Source organism: Tachysurus fulvidraco, chromosome 8 (genome assembly GCF_022655615.1).
Source record: "Tachysurus fulvidraco isolate hzauxx_2018 chromosome 8, HZAU_PFXX_2.0, whole genome shotgun sequence".
In the NCBI taxonomy this organism is placed as follows: domain Eukaryota; kingdom Metazoa; phylum Chordata; class Actinopteri; order Siluriformes; family Bagridae; genus Tachysurus; species Tachysurus fulvidraco.
The window spans coordinates 12,524,422-12,544,137 of NC_062525.1; the positions used below are offsets into that span (position 1 = coordinate 12,524,422).

The 19,716-nt window shown below is 39.3% G+C and overlaps 2 protein-coding genes and 1 long non-coding RNA gene across 11 annotated transcripts in view; 1 reads left to right on the plus strand and 2 right to left on the minus strand.

Moving 5' to 3' along the window:
• The window catches only part of plekha1b (pleckstrin homology domain containing, family A (phosphoinositide binding specific) member 1b), a 31,767-nt gene extending 28,770 nt beyond the window's left edge, over positions 1-2,997 (minus strand). For 4 of the 8 annotated variants that reach the window (XM_027177456.2, XM_027177450.2, XM_027177455.2 and 1 more), the window contains exon 1: positions 2,844-2,997. The gene's annotated coding sequence lies outside the window, so the exon portion shown is untranslated. The remainder of the gene's footprint in view (positions 1-2,843) is intronic. The other 4 variants (XM_027177454.2, XM_027177452.2, XM_027177457.2 and 1 more) reach the window with 2 other exon arrangements.
• A 94-nt stretch (positions 2,998-3,091) lies between these two features.
• Positions 3,092-6,681, plus strand: LOC113662536. Its single transcript, XR_003445281.2, has 4 exons — positions 3,092-3,370; positions 3,762-3,903; positions 5,652-5,782; positions 6,446-6,681. It is a non-coding gene; the product is annotated as an uncharacterized LOC113662536 (long non-coding RNA).
• A 409-nt stretch (positions 6,682-7,090) lies between these two features.
• On the minus strand, positions 7,091-19,148 carry btbd16 (BTB (POZ) domain containing 16). 2 transcript variants are annotated; one of them, XM_047817295.1, is made up of 17 exons: positions 19,013-19,148; positions 18,639-18,722; positions 18,199-18,367; positions 16,922-17,006; positions 15,955-16,049; positions 15,736-15,864; positions 14,087-14,233; positions 13,710-13,821; positions 12,591-12,660; positions 11,969-12,099; positions 11,670-11,789; positions 11,003-11,088; positions 9,162-9,244; positions 8,688-8,762; positions 8,275-8,370; positions 7,508-7,696; positions 7,091-7,423 (listed from the first exon to the last, which is right to left on the minus strand). In XM_047817295.1, the coding sequence occupies exons 2-17, from the start codon at positions 18,681-18,683 to the stop codon at positions 7,355-7,357; spliced, it is 1,701 nt and encodes a 566-aa protein (XP_047673251.1). In that variant the 5' UTR covers positions 18,684-18,722; positions 19,013-19,148; the 3' UTR covers positions 7,091-7,354. The 2 variants fall into 2 exon arrangements, with proteins under 2 accessions (XP_047673251.1, XP_027033249.2); XM_027177448.2 differs by lacking the exon at positions 19,013-19,148 and having other exon boundaries at positions 18,639-18,920.
• Between the last annotated feature and the right edge of the window lie 568 nt (positions 19,149-19,716).

Below are 19,716 nucleotides of genomic sequence, written 5' to 3' on the forward strand. Positions count from 1 at the left end.
TACACATTTTACACTGCAGCAAAACACTCACAGGTTTATTTAGTTATTCATCAATCTCTATTATTCTGCACTGATTAAGGTCTAAAAGCTGAGAGCAGTCAAGACTGGGAGCAGAAAACGGCTCACATAATCAGCATAAGTAGTCACTACAGCACCTTTCACAAGAAGAGGCATTTCAAGGCAAATTCCCAGCACCACACTGATCAGATCTTACAGCTCTATCAGCATCTGTGACAGTGCTGTGGTGTGAGGCAGGAGAACAGAAAGAAGAGAATACTGATGGAAGAAGCAGTGAACTTCACCTAAAGACATTATTCTCACGGCTGAAATCTGAGCGTAGACTTTAACTTGATAAACGCATTTCTCAGACCTTAATGCACATCACACACACAGACTTTCAGCCGAACGGCCGGGAAACCGTCTCAACCATCTTACGCCCCACCGGCGAGGCCCACTGCGTCTGGAAGTATTACACAACTTCCAGCTGTAGGTTGATTTTAACGAAGCACTGATAGAAAGTTCTAGCCTGAATGACGTGTAGTAACGGTTAGAATTAACACACGTGTCTCACACGTGTTAATTATAGTTTCAGATTTTCCCCCATGTTACTCACAACACCATGCTGATCATGATGCTCCAGATATAGAGAGCGATACGGCGGTGCTTTAGTCTATCTAGCGCACTTCCATAGCTGTATACTCTGTTCAAACACAGCAGCTTCCATCACTCCAACATCACTTCATCTGTTACACCAACATCACACTCATCACTTCATCTGTTGCACTAACATCACACTCATCATTTCATCTGTTACACTAACATCACACATCTGTTGCACTAACATCACACTCATCACTTCATCTGTTACACCAACATCACACTCATCATTTCATCTGTTACACCAACATCACACATCTGTTGCACTAACATCACACTCATCAATTCATCTGTTACACTAACATCACACATCTGTTACACTAACATCACACTCATCACTTCACCTGTTACACTAACATCACACTCATCACTTCACCTGTTACACTAACATCACACTCATCACTTCACCTGTTACACTAACATCATACTCATCACTTCACCTGTTACACTAACATCACACTCATCACTTCACCTGTTACACTAACATCACACTCATCACTTCACCTGTTACACTAACATCACACATCTGTTACACTAACATCACACTCATCACTTCATCTGTTACACCAACATCACACTCATCACTTCATCTGTTACACTAACATCACACATCTGTTGCACTAACATCACACTCATCATTTCATCTGTTACACTAACATCACACATCTGTTACACTAACATCACACTCATCACTTCACCTGTTACACTAACATCACACTCATCACTTCACCTGTTACACTAACATCATACTCATCACTTCACCTGTTACACTAACATCATACTCATCACTTCACCTGTTACACTAACATCATACTCATCACTTCACCTGTTACACTAACATCATACTCATCACTTCACCTGTTACACTAACATCATACTCATCACTTCACCTGTTACACTAACATCATACTCATCACTTCACCTGTTACACTAACATCACACTAATCACTTCATCTGTTACACTAACATCACACTATTCACTCCATCTGTTACACTCATCACTCCATCTGTTACACTCATCACTCCATCTGTTACACTAACATCACACTAATCATTTCATCTGTTACACTAACATCACACATCTGTTACACTAACATCACACATCTGTTACACTAACATCACACTAATCATTTCATCTGTTACACTAACATCACACATCTGTTACACTAACATCACACTCAGTCACCTGTTACACTAACATTACTCCGTCTGTTACACTCAGATCACACTCATCACTTCACCTGTTACTCTAACATCATACTCATCACTTCACCTGTTACGCTAACATCACACTCATCACTCCATCTGTTACACTCATCACTCCATCTGTTACACTAACATCACACTCATCACTCCATCTGTTACACTCATCACTCCATCTGTTACACTAACATCACACTCATCACTCCATCTGTTACACTCATCACTCCATCTGTTACACTCATCACTCCATCTGTTACACTCATCACTCCATCTGTTACACTCATCACTCCATCTGTTACACTCATCACTCCATCTGTTACACTCATCACTCCATCTGTTACACTCATCACTCCATCTGTTACACTCATCACTCCATCTGTTACACTCATCACTTCATCTGTTACACTACCATCACACTCATCACTCCATCTGTTACACTACCATCACACTCATCACTCCATCTGTTACACTACCATCACACTCATCACTCCATCTGTTACACTAACATCACACTCATCACTTCACCTGTTACACTAACATCACGCTCCCCCCGGTGACGTCATCGCGGGACACAGCCACTGACAGTGTCACGAAGGAAATGAGGCGCATCATCACCAGCCCCAGGAGGAACATTAGTGTTTTGAGCCCGTGTGTGTGTGAAGTTTCCCTTTGACGTGATGAACACAGTGCCGAGGAACAACAGCTCACAAGCTAACATTATTTACCTGTACACACACCTGCATGTACAACACTCTCCCTCCCGCCTTCACTAAACTATCTTCTAGTTTACAGATAAGGCGCGTTTTTGTCTCTTTTAACCCTGGTTTTATTGACACGTATGAACCAGGACACACCCAGGAGGCGCAGAAATGTGCGCGAGCTTTAGCTTTAGCTCTCATAAGATCGGAGCCGCCGGATAACCTAAACGTCACCTAAACTAAACTCGGCAACATGGACACACGGAGTCACCAGTAAACACTTACAGAGTTTATAAATCCTGGGGAAAACCACTCGTCGTCCGCGCCAAGGTGGATTTCTCTCAGACTTTCAGCCCATCTCCAACACAAACTTCCGACTGCGCGAGCGCTCTGTTACCTACAAGCTACCTCACACACAGACAGCGGGGGGAGGGGATGGAGGGGAAGAAGAGGAGGGGCGGGGCGTGTCCACGGACCCGGAAGTGCAGACGCAATGGGAAATGTAGTGATTTCTCCTTGAACGTAACTTCCCTATTGGGCTTCTTTCTTTCTTTGGGAAAAGATATGCTTTTAAGATGTGTAGTTTTTTATTTAACATGTAGTGTAGTGAAATCCCCAAAGTCTCCTCGTCAATTCGCGCTCCAGCTCAATAGGTGGCGCTAAAATGCAGGCCCACCGCTAAAAGCACCAAACACCAACGAAGAAGAGCCGAAGCCGCGATATACGTGGAGTCGTAAATGGCGGCGTGAAAAGGAGAAAGAGCGAGCCGCTGTAACAGAGTCGTGTCATGAGGCTTTTTTCGCCCAGTGATGGTGAAACGAACCCCTGAGATTTTTATGATGTGAAGGAAAATGCTTTAATTTACAAAATTTTAAGCGCTCACTAGAGACCTCTAGTGGTGATAAATATGATTTAAATAAATATTACTTTTAATATATAAAATAGTATATAAATTATTAATTAATTATAAAAAATATTATTTAAATTTAAGCCATTTAAATCCACGAAGAAGTGTGCACAAAATGTTTCATGAAGTCACAAAATGACATCCTAGGGTGATCATTTACATATTCACTGATTCGTTGTGATTATTTGCATATCAATCAAAATGTTTATATGAGATCAGTCCAGGAATTTGGATGCACTGAATACAGCACAGAAAAATCAGAACTCCGTGGTGTCTCCTGTGTTCTACATTTACAGACATCGAAAGAAATCCTGTCAGAAGTAAACAGGTAAAAAAAACAACAACACAAGGTTAAGGGAATAAAGCTGGACTGGTTCTCTTACATGAAGTTCAACAGAAATGTGAGGATCTGTCCAGATCCCAGCTCTTCAGATCACAGTAGGTTTCTCTGTTTGTAATTAGGCTCAACATGGGCTAATAAAGCATCTCTTTATGTGCAGAGAAGGTGCTCAAATTTTGGGTTGATCATATAGTGCAATTTAGTGAATAGTGAAGTGAAGTGACATACGGCTAAGTACGGTGACCCATACTCAGAATTCGTTCTCTGCATTTAACCCATCCAAAGTGCACACACACAGCAGTGAACACACACCCGGAGCAGTGGGCTCAAATAGCAGTGTGTTGAATAGTCTCAGATCTTAGTTTGGTAGACACAGAACTCCTGAAATTCTAAACAATTCCTCAGGCAATTGGCTTCAATTTAGCTCATGGTAACACAAGAAGTTGTGAAGTTGGTCCAAAACAGAACCACAAACCTCTGTTAATCTAGTTCATGGAAATTCCAAGACATTTTCAGTTATTTCACTACAAAATCACAAACCCCCATCAAGCTTTGCAGAATGGTATTAGTGAATTAGTTCAGAAGTTAAGAAAATGCAAAAGGTGATTAGTGATTGGTTGTTGGAAACAGTGGTGATTAGTGATTGGATGTCAGGAACAGTGGTATTTAGTTATTGGGTGTCAGGAACAGTGGTAATCAGTTACTGGATATCAGGAACAGAGGTGATCAGTGATTAGTTGTTGGGAACAGAGCTTATCAGTGATTGGGTATCAGAAACAGTGGTGATTAGTGATTGGCTGTTGGAAACAGTGAAATAGTCAGTAAAAAAAATTTAATATTAAGTCACTAACAATTTTCCCTAATGAGCATGCCAGATTCGATGGTGGAAGTAAGATGAGATGATGAAATGAGGGAGAAACCTTGAGAGGAACCTGGGTCAGAAGGGAACCCATCCTCATTTGAGTGACAATAGACAGTAAATAAAGTAAATGTAAATAATGTCCTTTCTACAACAGTTTGTAGTTGTGCAACTGAGAGCTCCAGTGGAACTTATATGTCAGAGCAATTTGGAAGACCCGGCCGACAAGGCCGACTGACGCAACAGTAGCTCAAAGATGGCTTGACAGTCTTAAGACAGCCCCAGCAATCCCATGAGTCCACGGGCTGTCTATGCAGATTTATCCCCAGCAGAGTGATTGGTTGTCAGGAGCAGTGGTAGTCAGTGATTGGCTGTCAGGAACATTGTTGATTGGTGATTGGCTGTCAGTAACAGTGGTGATTATTGATTGGTTGTTGGGAACAGTGGTGATAGGTGATTGAATGTCATTGCCAGTTCACTAGGTCACAGACTAAAAGTGCTATCAGTCTATAAGATCTGTTGTGTTGGTTACACTAGTAGCGTCTGCAAAACACAGACATCATTGTTACTTGAAGATATCACTAACAAAGTGCTATGAGTGAAATGTTTTCAATTGTACATAAAGTTTCTCCTCAGTGTCTGAGTGTGCTATATTTACTCTCATGGATTCCAGTGGTGATAACAAACAGACTGTGGATCTCTTTCGGTTCATGCCCAGAGAATTCTTTAAGAGGTCGCCACGTCTTTGCCGTATTTGTCTCTATATGTTTTTTATTCTAAATATCATTTTCATTATAATGTACACGGCCACCTGAACGGCGGTTTGGTTTTCACCCCAGTTACGCAATTTCACCAGAACGCTTATGACTAGGTTTCTGTACATGACTACAACCACTCAGCTGCTGAATCTGTCATCCAAAACAAGGTAACTTTCGGTGAGTGTTACAAAGGGAAATACAGTATGTGTGGTATATTGTATCGTTTCAGAACCAGAGGGAAATCCCCAAACCTCTAAAGCAATTCTCTCGAAGACGGACTTCCTCTGTGAGGTCTGAAAATTTCTTTTGTGAGAAAACTGATGTTCAGTAACTTCACAGACATCCAACAGAAGAAAAGAGGTAAAACTGATCCTGGAAGGTTCGGGTTGCTTTTAGTAACGTCACACACGATTGAGTCTGTGTTTGTTGTTGTGAATGGTGCTCACTAATGTGCTTACAGTACTTCACCATCACTTCTACCATCAGAAAACAACTAAAAAACTCCACTCGAGTTGGAAAGTCAGGGACATTTTTCATGCTGTTCACACCAACAGTAAACAACATACTAGTTCCCTAATTTACTTCTAGTCCCTGATTCTCGTTAAATCTACACAGACCTTCCAGCTCTTTGCTCTGAGTAAATAAATACAGCAGGTTAAGAATGATGAGATTTTCTTGAGGATTGTTTTTTTTCTATTACATTCAATCCTTTCTGGACTGTTTAAACACTTGTGTTATCTGTTACGTAGCCGGTCAGAAATGCAAAGCAGCTCAGTCTTTGATAGTGCTCACTGTTTACACACTACTCACTTTTTAGACATCTTATATCTAATGAAGTCTGATGTTCATTTTATTAAAGGTGAGTTCTATCGTTAAAGAAAATCCCACCCTTGCTTTAAAAGGATTATTGTATACATTTAAATCTTGTACCTAATTTTACCAAAAATTAATAACACGTGTCTCATTCACGTGTGTCTCTTTCCCAATAATCTGAAATCGGCTTTGCTCTTTCTCTTAAAATAGGTTTGGGAGTGAGAAAGGGCTCTCGGAATGAAAGAAACTGGGACGTGGTGGACTCGCCGCAAACGGGGTCAGGGAGTACTTCCTGTGTCGTGTCCAAAACTCGCTTCCTTTCCTCTGAAACGGGAGCGCTGAAAACAATGGAGACCTGACGTACAAAAGAGAAGGAGGAAAAGTTCTCACAGCACCAAAGCACCTCAGTGAATCTGTTGAAATGTGAAATTTTAATGCAGAATAAACAAAACAAACAAACAAAAAAAATACACACAGCCCTGCTGAACTCTGTGTTCCAATTGGTTGTTTATTAATTCTCTGGAACAGCAGCTCTAACAGTAAAACAGGTTAATATGATACACATTATTGTCTCTACAGCACACGATCCATTGATAAAAATTGAACAGATCAAAAAAAAAAAAGCTGATAATTTGTGTGGAGACATTTATGGAAAGAGTCTTGTGATTTTTCAGTAACGACAAGCGATGTGTTTTCTTCAAGAGAGGAAAAAGAGACACTGAAGAGGGAATGACTGTTTATAGCTGTAGTGTTGTTAAGACAAGTTACTTCACACAGAATGTGACTATAAATACCATAAATATATATAATAAATATTTATATATTAATATAATAAATATATAATTTTTAAAAAAATTTTTTTTTACATTTTTTATTCTTTAATAATAAATTGAATTGTTGGCACATTGCTAAGATGTATCAGGAGTAAAACACTTGGGCATGTGCTGTTATAGGAAAGAAATCAACTTCAGTGTGGTATCTCTGCATCATCACACCACAGTGCTGAGTGCTTTCCTGTAACGGCAGGACACTGAGTGTTTTATTCCTGCATGTATCATGTAAGCACAGGTAAATGAAGTGAGGACTCCTGATTACAACATCCATATTATTGTTAATAATTTATGCCGATGGGAAGGCGAGGGAAAGCGTCACCATAGCAGGCACACAAAGTCTGTCGACTGTAAACACCTGGAATAAAGATTGATAAATGAATAACTCCGGAAGCACCGATACCTTGTAACGACTTGTTGTGTGTATTGTTTAATTGTTTACCTTGCTCCTACAGCAGCGTTTACTCAAGCCAAACACTTGATTGAGTTCTCCGCTGCTCCTTTCCTGCCATTCTCCAAATGCACGGCTTTGCACGCTGATCTTATAGCACACGCAGCGTTCCGGTCTCATGCTAAATGGCTGCGTTGTCCTCCAGCTCTCAGCTAGTGCAGGGTCCCAATGTCTTAACCTCTGAGAGTGAGGGGGAGGGGGGTTTGTTTAATGTTTTTTAATTGTGATTGGTTCACGCATCGTCCACACCTGCTCACTTTAACCAGAACGATTTTAAGACTAGATGTGGTACGTGTTTGATGCGATCTTGAGCGCACACGTTACTGATAGTGGTAGAGAGCCACAGGATCGCCAGTGGGAAAGAGAGAGAGAGTCATCTGGCTTGTCTGAGTGGGAGATAAAATGATATCACTGACTCTCACCGATGTAGACGTGTGTGCAGATGCATGGCCAAAAAACACACCGTTACCACGTTTACTGCTGTCGAGCTGCTACTCTAGAGCAAGACACGCCCCAGAGGAGTGGGGTATATACACTATAGAAAGTATTTACACAAGACTAGCACAGAATGACTCATCCAAATGTTTGAATTGTTTTTGACAAATGTATCTCGCCAAAATAATTATTTTAGATATAGTATACCGTTAACGTAGTATACTGATGTCCATAACTAAGGGAGAGGAACGGAAAGATGTGAAACACCTCGTCTGATTTGAGGGGAACTTAAAATCAATCAGTGTACTGTATAATTCACTGACCTCCATGGTGAATGCATATGCATCCGATTCTCCAACCCGGGAAGCTCTGAGCAGGAAGTAGAAGCCGTAAAGACCGAATGTGTGTGTGCAATGTTCCTAAAGGACAACACACACACAGATTTCAGATTCATCAAAAATATTACCATTAAAAGCATTTCTTCAAGTCAAATGGTCAGTTCTAGCACCCTAGTAATTCTTTGTTATTCTTATATTCTCTGACAGATGGATCCAGGTACAATGCTATATTTAGCGGTCTTTATAGAAATCGTTCCAAACCAAAACATATTAACCCCTTAACTACACCAAATATATTTCCCTGTTTTTTTTTTTTTTTTTGTGAAGTATGAGTTAGATTTCTACAATGCCTGTTTTGGCTAAATCTCAATTTTAAAATCATAAGAGGAATGCTGCACCTCGTTGACAATCATTCCGAAGCGTACGGCCTGCTTGGAAAAGTTGGTGATATGCATGTTGCCTCCACTGTGGATCTGTGGACAAACACAAGAGCAGAGAGTAGAACCAGATGAAAGAAGGACTAATTCTGATTACTGTCATTATGATGAGAGAGAAAAAAATACATTACCTGAGGTCAACAATTAATTCTGGCTTTTATATTCGGTTGTGTCACATTGTACATTCTTAAACCCTGGCCTAAAATGACTAATTTGCGTATTTTCAGTGTCAACAATCATGATTAGATAAATAGAGCACACAGGTTTGAGTCAAAAAGTGGAGTTTAGAATGATGAGAATGATGAGAACCCGGTGTTAACTGCAGTGTGGAAAGCCCTTAACAGAAAACAACGTATATAATGAATAGTACACGGAAACCTATCTGTGACTTCTTCGTGTGGGTGAATGTGTGTTTATTTGCTGGTGTCGACTCACAGAGTAGATGAGGTTAGAGAAGGTGAAATGGAGCCAGGAGTGAGGGAACACGTTGATCTTCTGCATCTCCTCCATGTGCTCTCCTAAGAGACATGAAGTGAAATAACATGGAAACATGACGCTAATATGTAATTAGCAAGAGCGTTTTATACAGAAGCGTAGAAGGAGAAATAATATATTTGAATGTAGAAGCAGTTCTTCTGTATTTCCTCGTTCAGCCTCATGACTGAATGATGCTCCTTTCAGCAAGTTAATGGCCAACACAAGAATCACAGCTGATGTATATTCTGCAGGTTCCTAACTCTATTTAACCCTCCTGCAGACCACAGGACAATTTGACCCTGCTGGAAAGTTTAATGTGTCATAACTTGGGTTTTTTTCCACATATTTGCCTGAAATTTACCAGGATTGTTCCAAATGATGAACCTTTTCAGTGCAATGAACATACATACAGACACAAAAATGCACACATAAAATGTCCACTAACACACGCACCCAAAACACACTCACACCACACACACACACACACACACACACACACACAAATTGAGCATTGCATTTCATTAGGCCTCCAGAAAAAAAAAAAGCTACACATTTGTAAATATGTCACACTTTTGATATGCTTTTGCCTAGCATAGGGCAAAATATGATTTACCAAAATGATGCTACACACACACACACACACACACACACACACACACACACACACACACACACACACACACACACACACACACAAGCATTGGGCATTGCAAATCATTAGGCCTCTAGAAAAAACAAAAGCTACACATTTATAAATATTTCACACGTTACAAGCATTTGTCCAGCTGGGAACAATATCTTCTATTCTTTTTCTACCAACAAGCTTTACACACACACACACACACACATTGTGTTTTCATATTCAAATCATATTTGTTTCCTCTCTCTTATTTATGAATTTAGTTGCATCAGTCAGCTTTGACCTGGGGGTGTTTATAATATTTAATCATTTCTGCTTATTTTACTCAAAAACATGGCATAATTTCATGAGGTTTGTTTATAAATTAAATATAATAAAAGGCATAAGAGGTTTAAAGGAAGTTTTATTCACAAAAAATTATGCCATGTTTTTGAGTGGTGTGTGTGTGTGTGTGTGTGTGTGTGTGTGTGTGTGTGTGTGTGTGTGTGTGTGTGTAGCCCATTTTTGGGTGATCAGATGGCATCTGGTAGGCAAAATAGACATACTGTAACAAGTGTAAAATGTTCACAAATGTAAGCTGATCACACAATGGTGATAATTGTATAATCTTTTGATTTATAAGCATTCAAGTCAATTTGACCTGGAAAAACCAGGTTTTATTATTTACTGACATTAAAAATGGTCAAAATAGTTTCAAAACAATCTCCTGACTTTGAAATATACCAGCCTGTAATTGTGCATTAACTTTTGTGCCTCTATAGTGAAAATAATTCAAAATTTCTGTTTTTTTGTATATTAATGAGGTTTATTATACCAAATATTAATATATGTTAATATGTTGAAAACAAGTTATAAAATATATGTTAATATGTTGAAAACAAGTTCGACAAAATAGGTGGAAATAAAAAAATGTATATATATATCATATATAATTTGCATGGGAATGCAGAAAAGGTCTGCAGGAGAGTTAAAAAAAGCACATGACAGTGATAGAGATGACCATTACCTAACATCAATGCTGTTATGGTAAGTATGTAGTTATCACAGCAGTAAGTCTAACTAAATGATCATTTGAAATGTAAAGCAAGAAAAAAAAACGTGTGGATGTGCAGTATGGGATTTATTTCAGAAGCTTGTGAAATTTGGATTCTACACTTACGCTCTGTGATACCATGTAGACGAAGAGCCTGGAAAAGAGGAGTATACTTAAGGCCCAAAGGCTGCTCCAGGAAAGCCCCAGAAGCCCTGGAGAGGGAGAGAGAGGGGAGAGAGAGTGTGAGTGAGTGAGTGAGAGTGTGTGAGTGAGTGTGAGAGTGAGTGTGAGTGTGTGAGTGAGTGAGTGAGTGTGAGTGAGTGAGAGAGAGTGAGTGAGTGAGTGAGTGAGAGTGAGTGAGAGAGTGTGTGAGTGAGTGAGAGAGAGTGTGTGTGTGAGTGAGTGTGAGAGTGTGAGTATGTTTGTGTGAATGAGACAGAAAGTGAGAGTGAGTGTGAGAATGAGAAAGAAAGTGAGAGTGAGTGTGAGTGAGTGAGTGGGTGAGTGAGAGCGAGAGAAAGAGTGAGTGAGTGAGCAAGTGAATGAGTGAGTGAGAAAGAGTGAGTGAGTGAGGGAGTGAGAAAGAGTGAGTGAGTGAGGGAGGGAGGGAGTGAGTGAGTGAGTTCACAATCAGAGACAAAGAATTAAGGAATAAAACAGTGTGTGTTGTGCTGTTATAGGAAAATAATCAATGACTGGATGTTGTAATGAAGCAGAGTGACTGTTACCACCCTAGAGTTAATTATTTCCTATTTTATTATGTATGTAATGTACTGTGTGTGTGTGTGTGTGCCTGCAGAAGAAGCTGATGATGGTGGTGTGAGAAGGCAGTATGTGCTCTTGGGGGTTAAACTGCAGGTAGATCCAGTACAGCACAGTCCTGAGAAGCTCGTATTCGTTGCTCGTGAACAGTCTACACACACACACACACACACACACACACACACACACACACACACACACACACACACACACACACACACACACACACACACACACACACACACAAAATAACAATCTGCACATGTTACTGCACTAAGAGCATGCGACTGGTCATGGAGTCGTATCTTAAGGCTCAGAGGTGATAGTGACCTGGGGCTCTGCAGGGTTTTGTGCAAGAGCTCAAACGTCAAGTCCCTGAGTTGGATGCGATGTGACAGATCAGTTACGAGAAACAGCTCCAGCCATCTCTCGCACGCCTGCTGAAGACTCGTGTGCTTGTACTAAAACACACAAAGAAAGCGAAAACGTGTGTGCAGTGCTGTTACAGGAAACTTTTACAGTTACCACACTGAAACGGAACATTTTCCAATAATAAGTGTTTCCAGCGTTCCTTTATATCAGTGATTTATCTTAAGTCGAAATAAACGTCTCCTTACAAAACCTACGCCGAGTATCATAATCTGTTTCTGTGGAGCATCCTATTTATATTTACAGAACATGTAGACCTGATTTCCTCCATGAACCTGGAACAACACTGAGGTTACTGCACCACCTGCTGGTCATCTGAACACTTCACATCTCAACACCACACATTACACACATATCTTCTAGAACGCTTGAAAGCTCAAAGTGGCCAGATGAATAAATGACATTACCACTGTTTTAGTGTTATATATTACAATAATATATATATATATATATATATATATATATATATATATATATATATATATATATATATATATATATATAACAAGTGCATCTCTCTCACCTTACAGGAAACTCGGTGAAAGTCACACGCTGTTGAAAAGCTGACGCTGGATATCATCTCTTTCAGACACCTGTCAATAGACAAACACCGGTAACAGGTGCTCAAAATAAAGTAAGTAAATAAGAATGAAGTCAAATATTGAATCATATTGTATACTAGCTGCTGAGTTCACAGTAATGAGATTCCAGATTATCAAATGTCATTTTGAAACAATATTCTTCCAATCGAATACCTTTTATTCCTGTGTGTGTTTGGGTCGTCATAACCTTTCATAGGTTTGATGTGCTGAGAATTTCATTGCTGAATGTGTTTTAATAAACTCCTGGCACTGTGCAGTAAATCTTTCTGTCCACCATCGATAAACTGACTGTCTGTCATCTGTACGTGTGTGTGTGTGTGTTTTCATCTCGCTGTCTGTTGTTTTACTGTCTGTTGTTTTAATACGTGTGTGTGTGTGTGTGTGAGTGTGAGAGAGAGAGAGAGAGAGAGAGAGAGAGAGAATGAGAGAGCATGTAGAATGTAGAGTGTTTGAGGCTGTGCCCAGGTGTGTGTGCAGATGTTAGAGTGTCTTCAGGTCTGTATATTTGTGTAACCGTGTGATGTGTTTTCTTTGTGTAGAGTGTAGTGATGTAACAGTAACATTAATAATGTTTCCCTAACAGGCACTTCATGTTAAAGGATGTGGGAGTAAAATCCCTGACCCACCTACAATGCAGGATATGACTCAGCTGTGTGTGTGTGTGTGTGTGTGTGTGTGTGTGTGTGTGTCTCCTGAGACCTGGGGGTGGAGTTAATGAATGGAATAGAATATGGGTGTCCAATGTTGGATTATATCATGTGAAAACTATATGACTGTCAGGATCTACATGTAGTGTAAATACACTTCTCCTAACTCATACATTCATCTGCCTTCAAACACACACACACACACACACACACACACTTTCTTTACTGTATGTGTTTTTATTAGATGCGTTCCTTTATTGTATATTGTTTTGTTCTGCATAGTGGTAAATCGCTATTGTTATTTATATGTTTGATTAATAGGTATGATTTTAACCTGACTGATGAGTGATGATGTTTAAAAAAATAATAATAAATAAATAACAATACACTGACCGCTGTTTTAGCTGTGGCAGACGCAGCATGGTTGCGGTGCACAGCACGGCCTCGCTCCACTGATCAGGACTCTCATCACACCTGTACATAGACCTCAGGGCAAACGAAAGAGCTGGGGGAGGGAGAGAGAGACTTTAAATCCTTACATATGTTATACTGATTTCTCAACATTACACATTTAAGATGCTCTGTGTAAGCAATCTGTGTCAATCATAGATGTCTATGGGCTCATGTATGAGGTAGAGGGTGGATAGCGCTTGGCTGGCTTCACGTTGCTCGGATTAAGAGCATGATAATGAATGAAGTGAGTGCTTTAAACCCTGCTGTGTATTTGTATAAGCACCCACATTAGCACACTTCTACTGAATGTGATTTACAATCTTTTGTGATGGACAGATCCTTTATGTTCAGCTGGAGCAGGATGGGACGTATGAATCTGCCTCGACTCGTTGCCATTCCTCCGTCCTGCCTAAGTCTTATCTCTCTCCCTCCTCGAGACACAAACTTCTCTTTTACACTGCTCTCTGCAAGAAACACACACACACACACACACACACACACACACACACACACACACACACACACACACACACACACACACACACACACATACACACACCACACACTAATATAAGATAAAACATTTTACTGCAATGAAATGCTCTATAAATCCCTGATAAAGAAACATGGCATATTAAACAGCAGCTCATTCAGTCGGATCAATCAGCTAATAAAATGTTTGCCTATTGTCAGTTTAAGGCTATGCCTAGGGAGGTTAGCCAGTTTTAGCCACTTGAAGCCGGTGGGCTGATTATAGTGAGAACAAATATTTATTCCCTGCACAGTTGAAGTGGAGATGTCTTCAGAGTTTCTTAAAAACTCTAAAGCAGCAGAGAGAAGTACAAGACCTTATGTGTGTGTGTGTCTCACCCTAATTTTCCAAAAGAGATTTTTTTTATTATTTAAAACTTTGCTGAATCCAAAAGCTGAATCAAAACTGAATTCTTGTCTCTGTTGCTAAATGAAAAATATCATATTCCTTAAAAATACACAATTTAACTTTAATATATATATATATATATATATATATATATATATATATATATATATATATATATATATATATGTATATATATATATATATACGTATATATACGTATATATATATATATATATATATATATATATATATATATATATATATATATATATATATATATATATATATATCCCATCCCTTTCTCTTCCTGCAGTTATTTTCAGGGCTGTTAGCTGGATTAGACAGGATGAGACAGTCCCTGAATGTGTGCATTAATAGCATTAATATAGAGTCTGGGAGAGAAAGAAATCAGCCCCATAGTAGCTCATCTCCCCGCACCGTTCTGTTTGTTTTTATTCTGACCTGTAGGTGGTGCTGTTGAACTCACTGATGTAGAAATCTGAACTGGGGTGACATTTATTATGAAATAAAGTGAAGTGCATGCCAAAAAAATGAAATAACAGCTGTCCCTGGAAACTAGGTTTGTAATGTGAATAGAATGTATAATAGCTAAACACACACACACACACACACACACACACACACACACACACACACACACACACACACACAACAGAAGTAATCCAATACAAACCCACCAAGAAAGTGCATGAATTATTGCTCAGTCTAGAATCTGAGTTCTCGTGGGAGCTCATTTTCTGTGAGAAAACAGAAAGTTCCGCATGACGCTACATCTCTGAGCTCCAGCTAAGATTAGGAAGACTAATCTTGCAAATTAAATTTGCCTTAAAAAAAAAAAGAAATCAGCTGTATCTGCACATAAGGGCCTGGGAGCTCTCTGAGATTTAGATGAGGAATAATATCAACATCAGTGACATCAGTGAATGTTGATTCTAAAATAATTTGCTTCAGTGTGCTCATCTCTTGAGTGACACAAGGATGACTCCATTAAATGTCTCTGTGTGTTACACATTCTCGTTCTAATCTAGTGTGGAATGATGAAAATGTAGTAATTGATCCAGTCACCGGCTTTTTCCTGGAGCAGTGTGTGCCTTTGCTTCTCGGATTTTCTGTAGAGTTCAGCGAGTGTCTCTGATTCACACAGGTACGGACAGTGCAGCTCCCAGATGCTCCCGAAACAATCCAGCACTGCGTCTGGAATGAACACCTGCATTAAACCCTGACATGATATCTGCAAACGTGTGTGTGTGTGTGTGTGTGTGTGAGGACATGGCCTCCATTTACCTGGCCTAGCGTTCTGAACCACTTGCTGAGAGACAACATAGAAGTCAAGTTCAGGATTTGCAGATGTGTGTAACAGCTGGATGTTCTCTGATGCACTGTGGAGAAAGCTAAAGTCACTCAAACATACCTCACAGTCACAGATCTGAGACCCAGAGACTCGTTTCTATCACCAAGATCCATTTTTTTCTCATGGTAAAATTGTTGTTTTACATTCTCCAGTTTGTTTATGGCTCTGAATATCTTAAGAACCTTCAAATAGCTTAAAAAAATATAATAATAAATAAATATATATTTGTAATAGTAATCAAAATGCTGTGGTATAAGAGTGAGGTGCTGTTATGTGGAAAATAGAAGCTGTAAATGCTGTTGTTGATTATTTTCCTATAATAACACCCTCAAGTGGAAGTGAACAACTAGGTTTCCAGTTTTTTAATTTAAAAAATTGGGGGAAAAAAGGGTTCTATTATATATAAATATTTAGGTTTGCAGTTTTTGTATTTAAAAAAAAGGGTACTCATATATATATAAATTTTTTTTTTTTTTTTTTTTTGAAGTGTGCAAATAAAGTCGACGGATTTCAGGTTATTATTTTCAACAGCATCACTTCTTGTTAAACAAAAGTGAAAGTCCTGGCAGTGGTTATGTTTTGAATTTATTTTTCATGTCTGATGAAGTGAAACCAGTGGCTGGGGAAAGCACTGGGGAAGTGGCTGGAGTCCAGACACTTCTGCACTCTTTTGTGTCTGTGTGATCTTGTGGTGCCAGCATGGTTGGCACTGGTCTACTACACCCCCCTCCTGTTACACCACCCTCTTTACACCACCCATTGTGTGCAGAGACACGCCAAATTAAAGATGATCCTCTTCCAGAACGATAGCGTGTGGCCTCGTGGGCATGAAACCTGCCCCCTGAGAGCAGAAGTTCTTTCTAAGCTGAACGGGAGGCGCAGACATGCTGGGCATCGTACCGGAGTCCGGCGGTTGTGACGGCGTTAGGAGGAGGAGGAGGCTGCTGGCTCTCAGAGTCGTCACGCCACTGCTGGAGTGTGTCCACTAGAATACAAACATACGTGAGAAAAGAATTGCTGTGTGTGAGACAGAAATCGTTCACATTAAACGTCTTGCAAGTTGTGATTTTGTATATCAGCATATTTCCTTTGCAAGAGGAAGTCGGACTGACTGAAGTGCTTGAACAACCAGTAATTTGAAATCCTCAATGCCATGGCCCAGCCCAATCTAAACCCACAGAGAACAGTGACAAGTTTTCTGACGAGAGAAGTTTTTCAGCTATGGAAGATTTAATTGGACAAACTGCAGGCTAATACAGAATGAAAAAATATTTAAGGGAAGGAAAATAAATAAATAAATAAATAAATACATTTTATATATATATATATGTATATATGTGTGTGTGTGTATGTATGGATGTATGTATACATACACATACATATATATACATATATATATATACGAGTATATATATACATATATATATATATATACGAGTATATATATATATATGTATATATATATATATACACACACACGTATATATGTGTATATATACGTATATATATGTATATACGTATATATACACATTTTAAGAGACTGTAAAACAGTGATTAATTGATTTATAGTTTCACTACAGTTCTGGTCCTTTACATCAACCAAAAACAGATATGCACTATGCTGTTTTTTTTTTTTTTTTATAGTAGACTCAGACAATTGCCCCCTGCACGGCCATCACCTAAAACCTGGCACTGATATAAAAGCCATATTGTCATCTTATTTTCTCCCTTGGCTTATTTGCATTTCTTATAAACTCCTGTGCCAGCTCTCCAGGAGGCCGGTCCAGAGCTACTGCCAGCTTCATGGCACCGTGTTGGCAGAGCTGTTTGAGAAAGAGAGAGAGAGTGAGAGAGAGAGAGAGAGAGAGAGAGAGAGAGAGAGAGAGAGAGAGAGCGAGCGAGCAAGAGCGCACAAGAGTGTGGGGTCTGAGGTCACCCGCTGTGGTGTGGCACTCATACGATACAGCCATCTGCCAAAACACTCACCCACGGCCTCACAGAGATGCTCATGGCACCGGACATGCCAAATTCAATATCAACTCTCACACTAATACACAGCTTTCTGTCTTTTATTCCCAAAACTCATCATTTAATCCTATGGGAATTCCACTCACCTTCATCAACTATAAAGAAATAAACAAAGTAAAACAAGTTCTGCTTGCTAAACAGGCTCTCACCTGACTTTGTAGATCTGTGAGGTGTGTAGTCATAGATCCCTGACTTGGTCGCCCTCTCTAACTGGGACTGGCCCAGCAGATCACCAGGTAGGGGCGGAGCCAACTGACAGCGATTAGTGTGTCCGGTCTGTCTGCGCTGTCGTCCAGATAAACCAACACACATCTGCGTCTGTGTCCACACACACACACACACACACACACACACACACACACACACACACAGTAATTTATTTACAGCTACATTTATATCTATGTAACGTTCTTGGAAGGAGTCTCCAGTTTCAGCATTTTGTAACAGTAATTGGGGAAATGTTTAAGATAGTAAATAATTAAGATATCAGTAGAGTAGGTAGCTGTACACTGTAGTAGTGACTGACAAACATATTTTATTTATTAGAAGTGTATTTACAGTAAAACAGGTATGTGTTTTTTGAACTTACTTGACTTTCCCCTCTGCTGTTTGTACTGAGGCTGGAACTTAGCATCGTGCTATCAGCTAACAGTGAGAAAAGACCTCAAATTAACTACAAAAAAACAATAAAATAACTCGTGTCAAACCGAGATAAGACCCCTGGTATAGACAAAAACGTCTCAGGCGACAGCAGAAACACTTTAGAAATAATAAATAAAATAATAAATAATCGCAACTGTTCGAGAACCAATCAAGACAAGGGTGACCTAAGGAATGTTTCAGCGCGAGCCCTGGTAACTATGGCAACAAAGATGTCGGAAGTAAATTTGGCAATTCGTTTTAATCATTACTTTAAAATGTACTTTTAATGTATGTTTAGCCAATTACGGTGCGTCGTATTACCAAATTGTGATACCGGTTGATGTCTGGTTATTTCTTACAATATATTTGCGAAGTATTTAACTCGCGATGAGTTTATGCACTTAAAAAACCTCAATGTCCCATAATGCACCGCTCATATGCCTGGCTAGCTTCCGGGAGTGGCTAAGCTAAACTAGAAACACTCGACTAGAAATAGCATTTGCATCTCTGTGCCATTGTCTTCTTCTTCTTCTTCTTCTTCTTCTTCTTCTTCTTCTTCTTCTTATTATTATTATTATTATTATTATTATTATTATTACGGGGCGCGCGTACATCCAGATACCCGGATGTGAGGCTGATAGTCGATAGGGCATTTAAACTGGTACTTAGCATAAAAATAAAAGTCTTTATGGAGATATTTTCGGAATGTCAGCACGTTAAAATATATAAGCAATTGTTTAAACAGTTAATGAAACAAATCTATATCTCTGGAAGTATATAAGTTTATTCAGATTAATACAATAATAAGGAGGAAAGCAGTTCCGTTAGACTAAGCATATAATAAAACAAACGCCAGTAAATGAATTTATAATTATTTCTAAAATGCCGACATTTTAGACAGCCTAGAAAATCTATTTGGACGGATTTATGGGATTATTTACATTCTTTGTGGACTACACTTCCCAATGTACAAATGAAAATACGTGTACGTCTTTCGCATGCACGCCTTTCAGGCTTAACTGGCA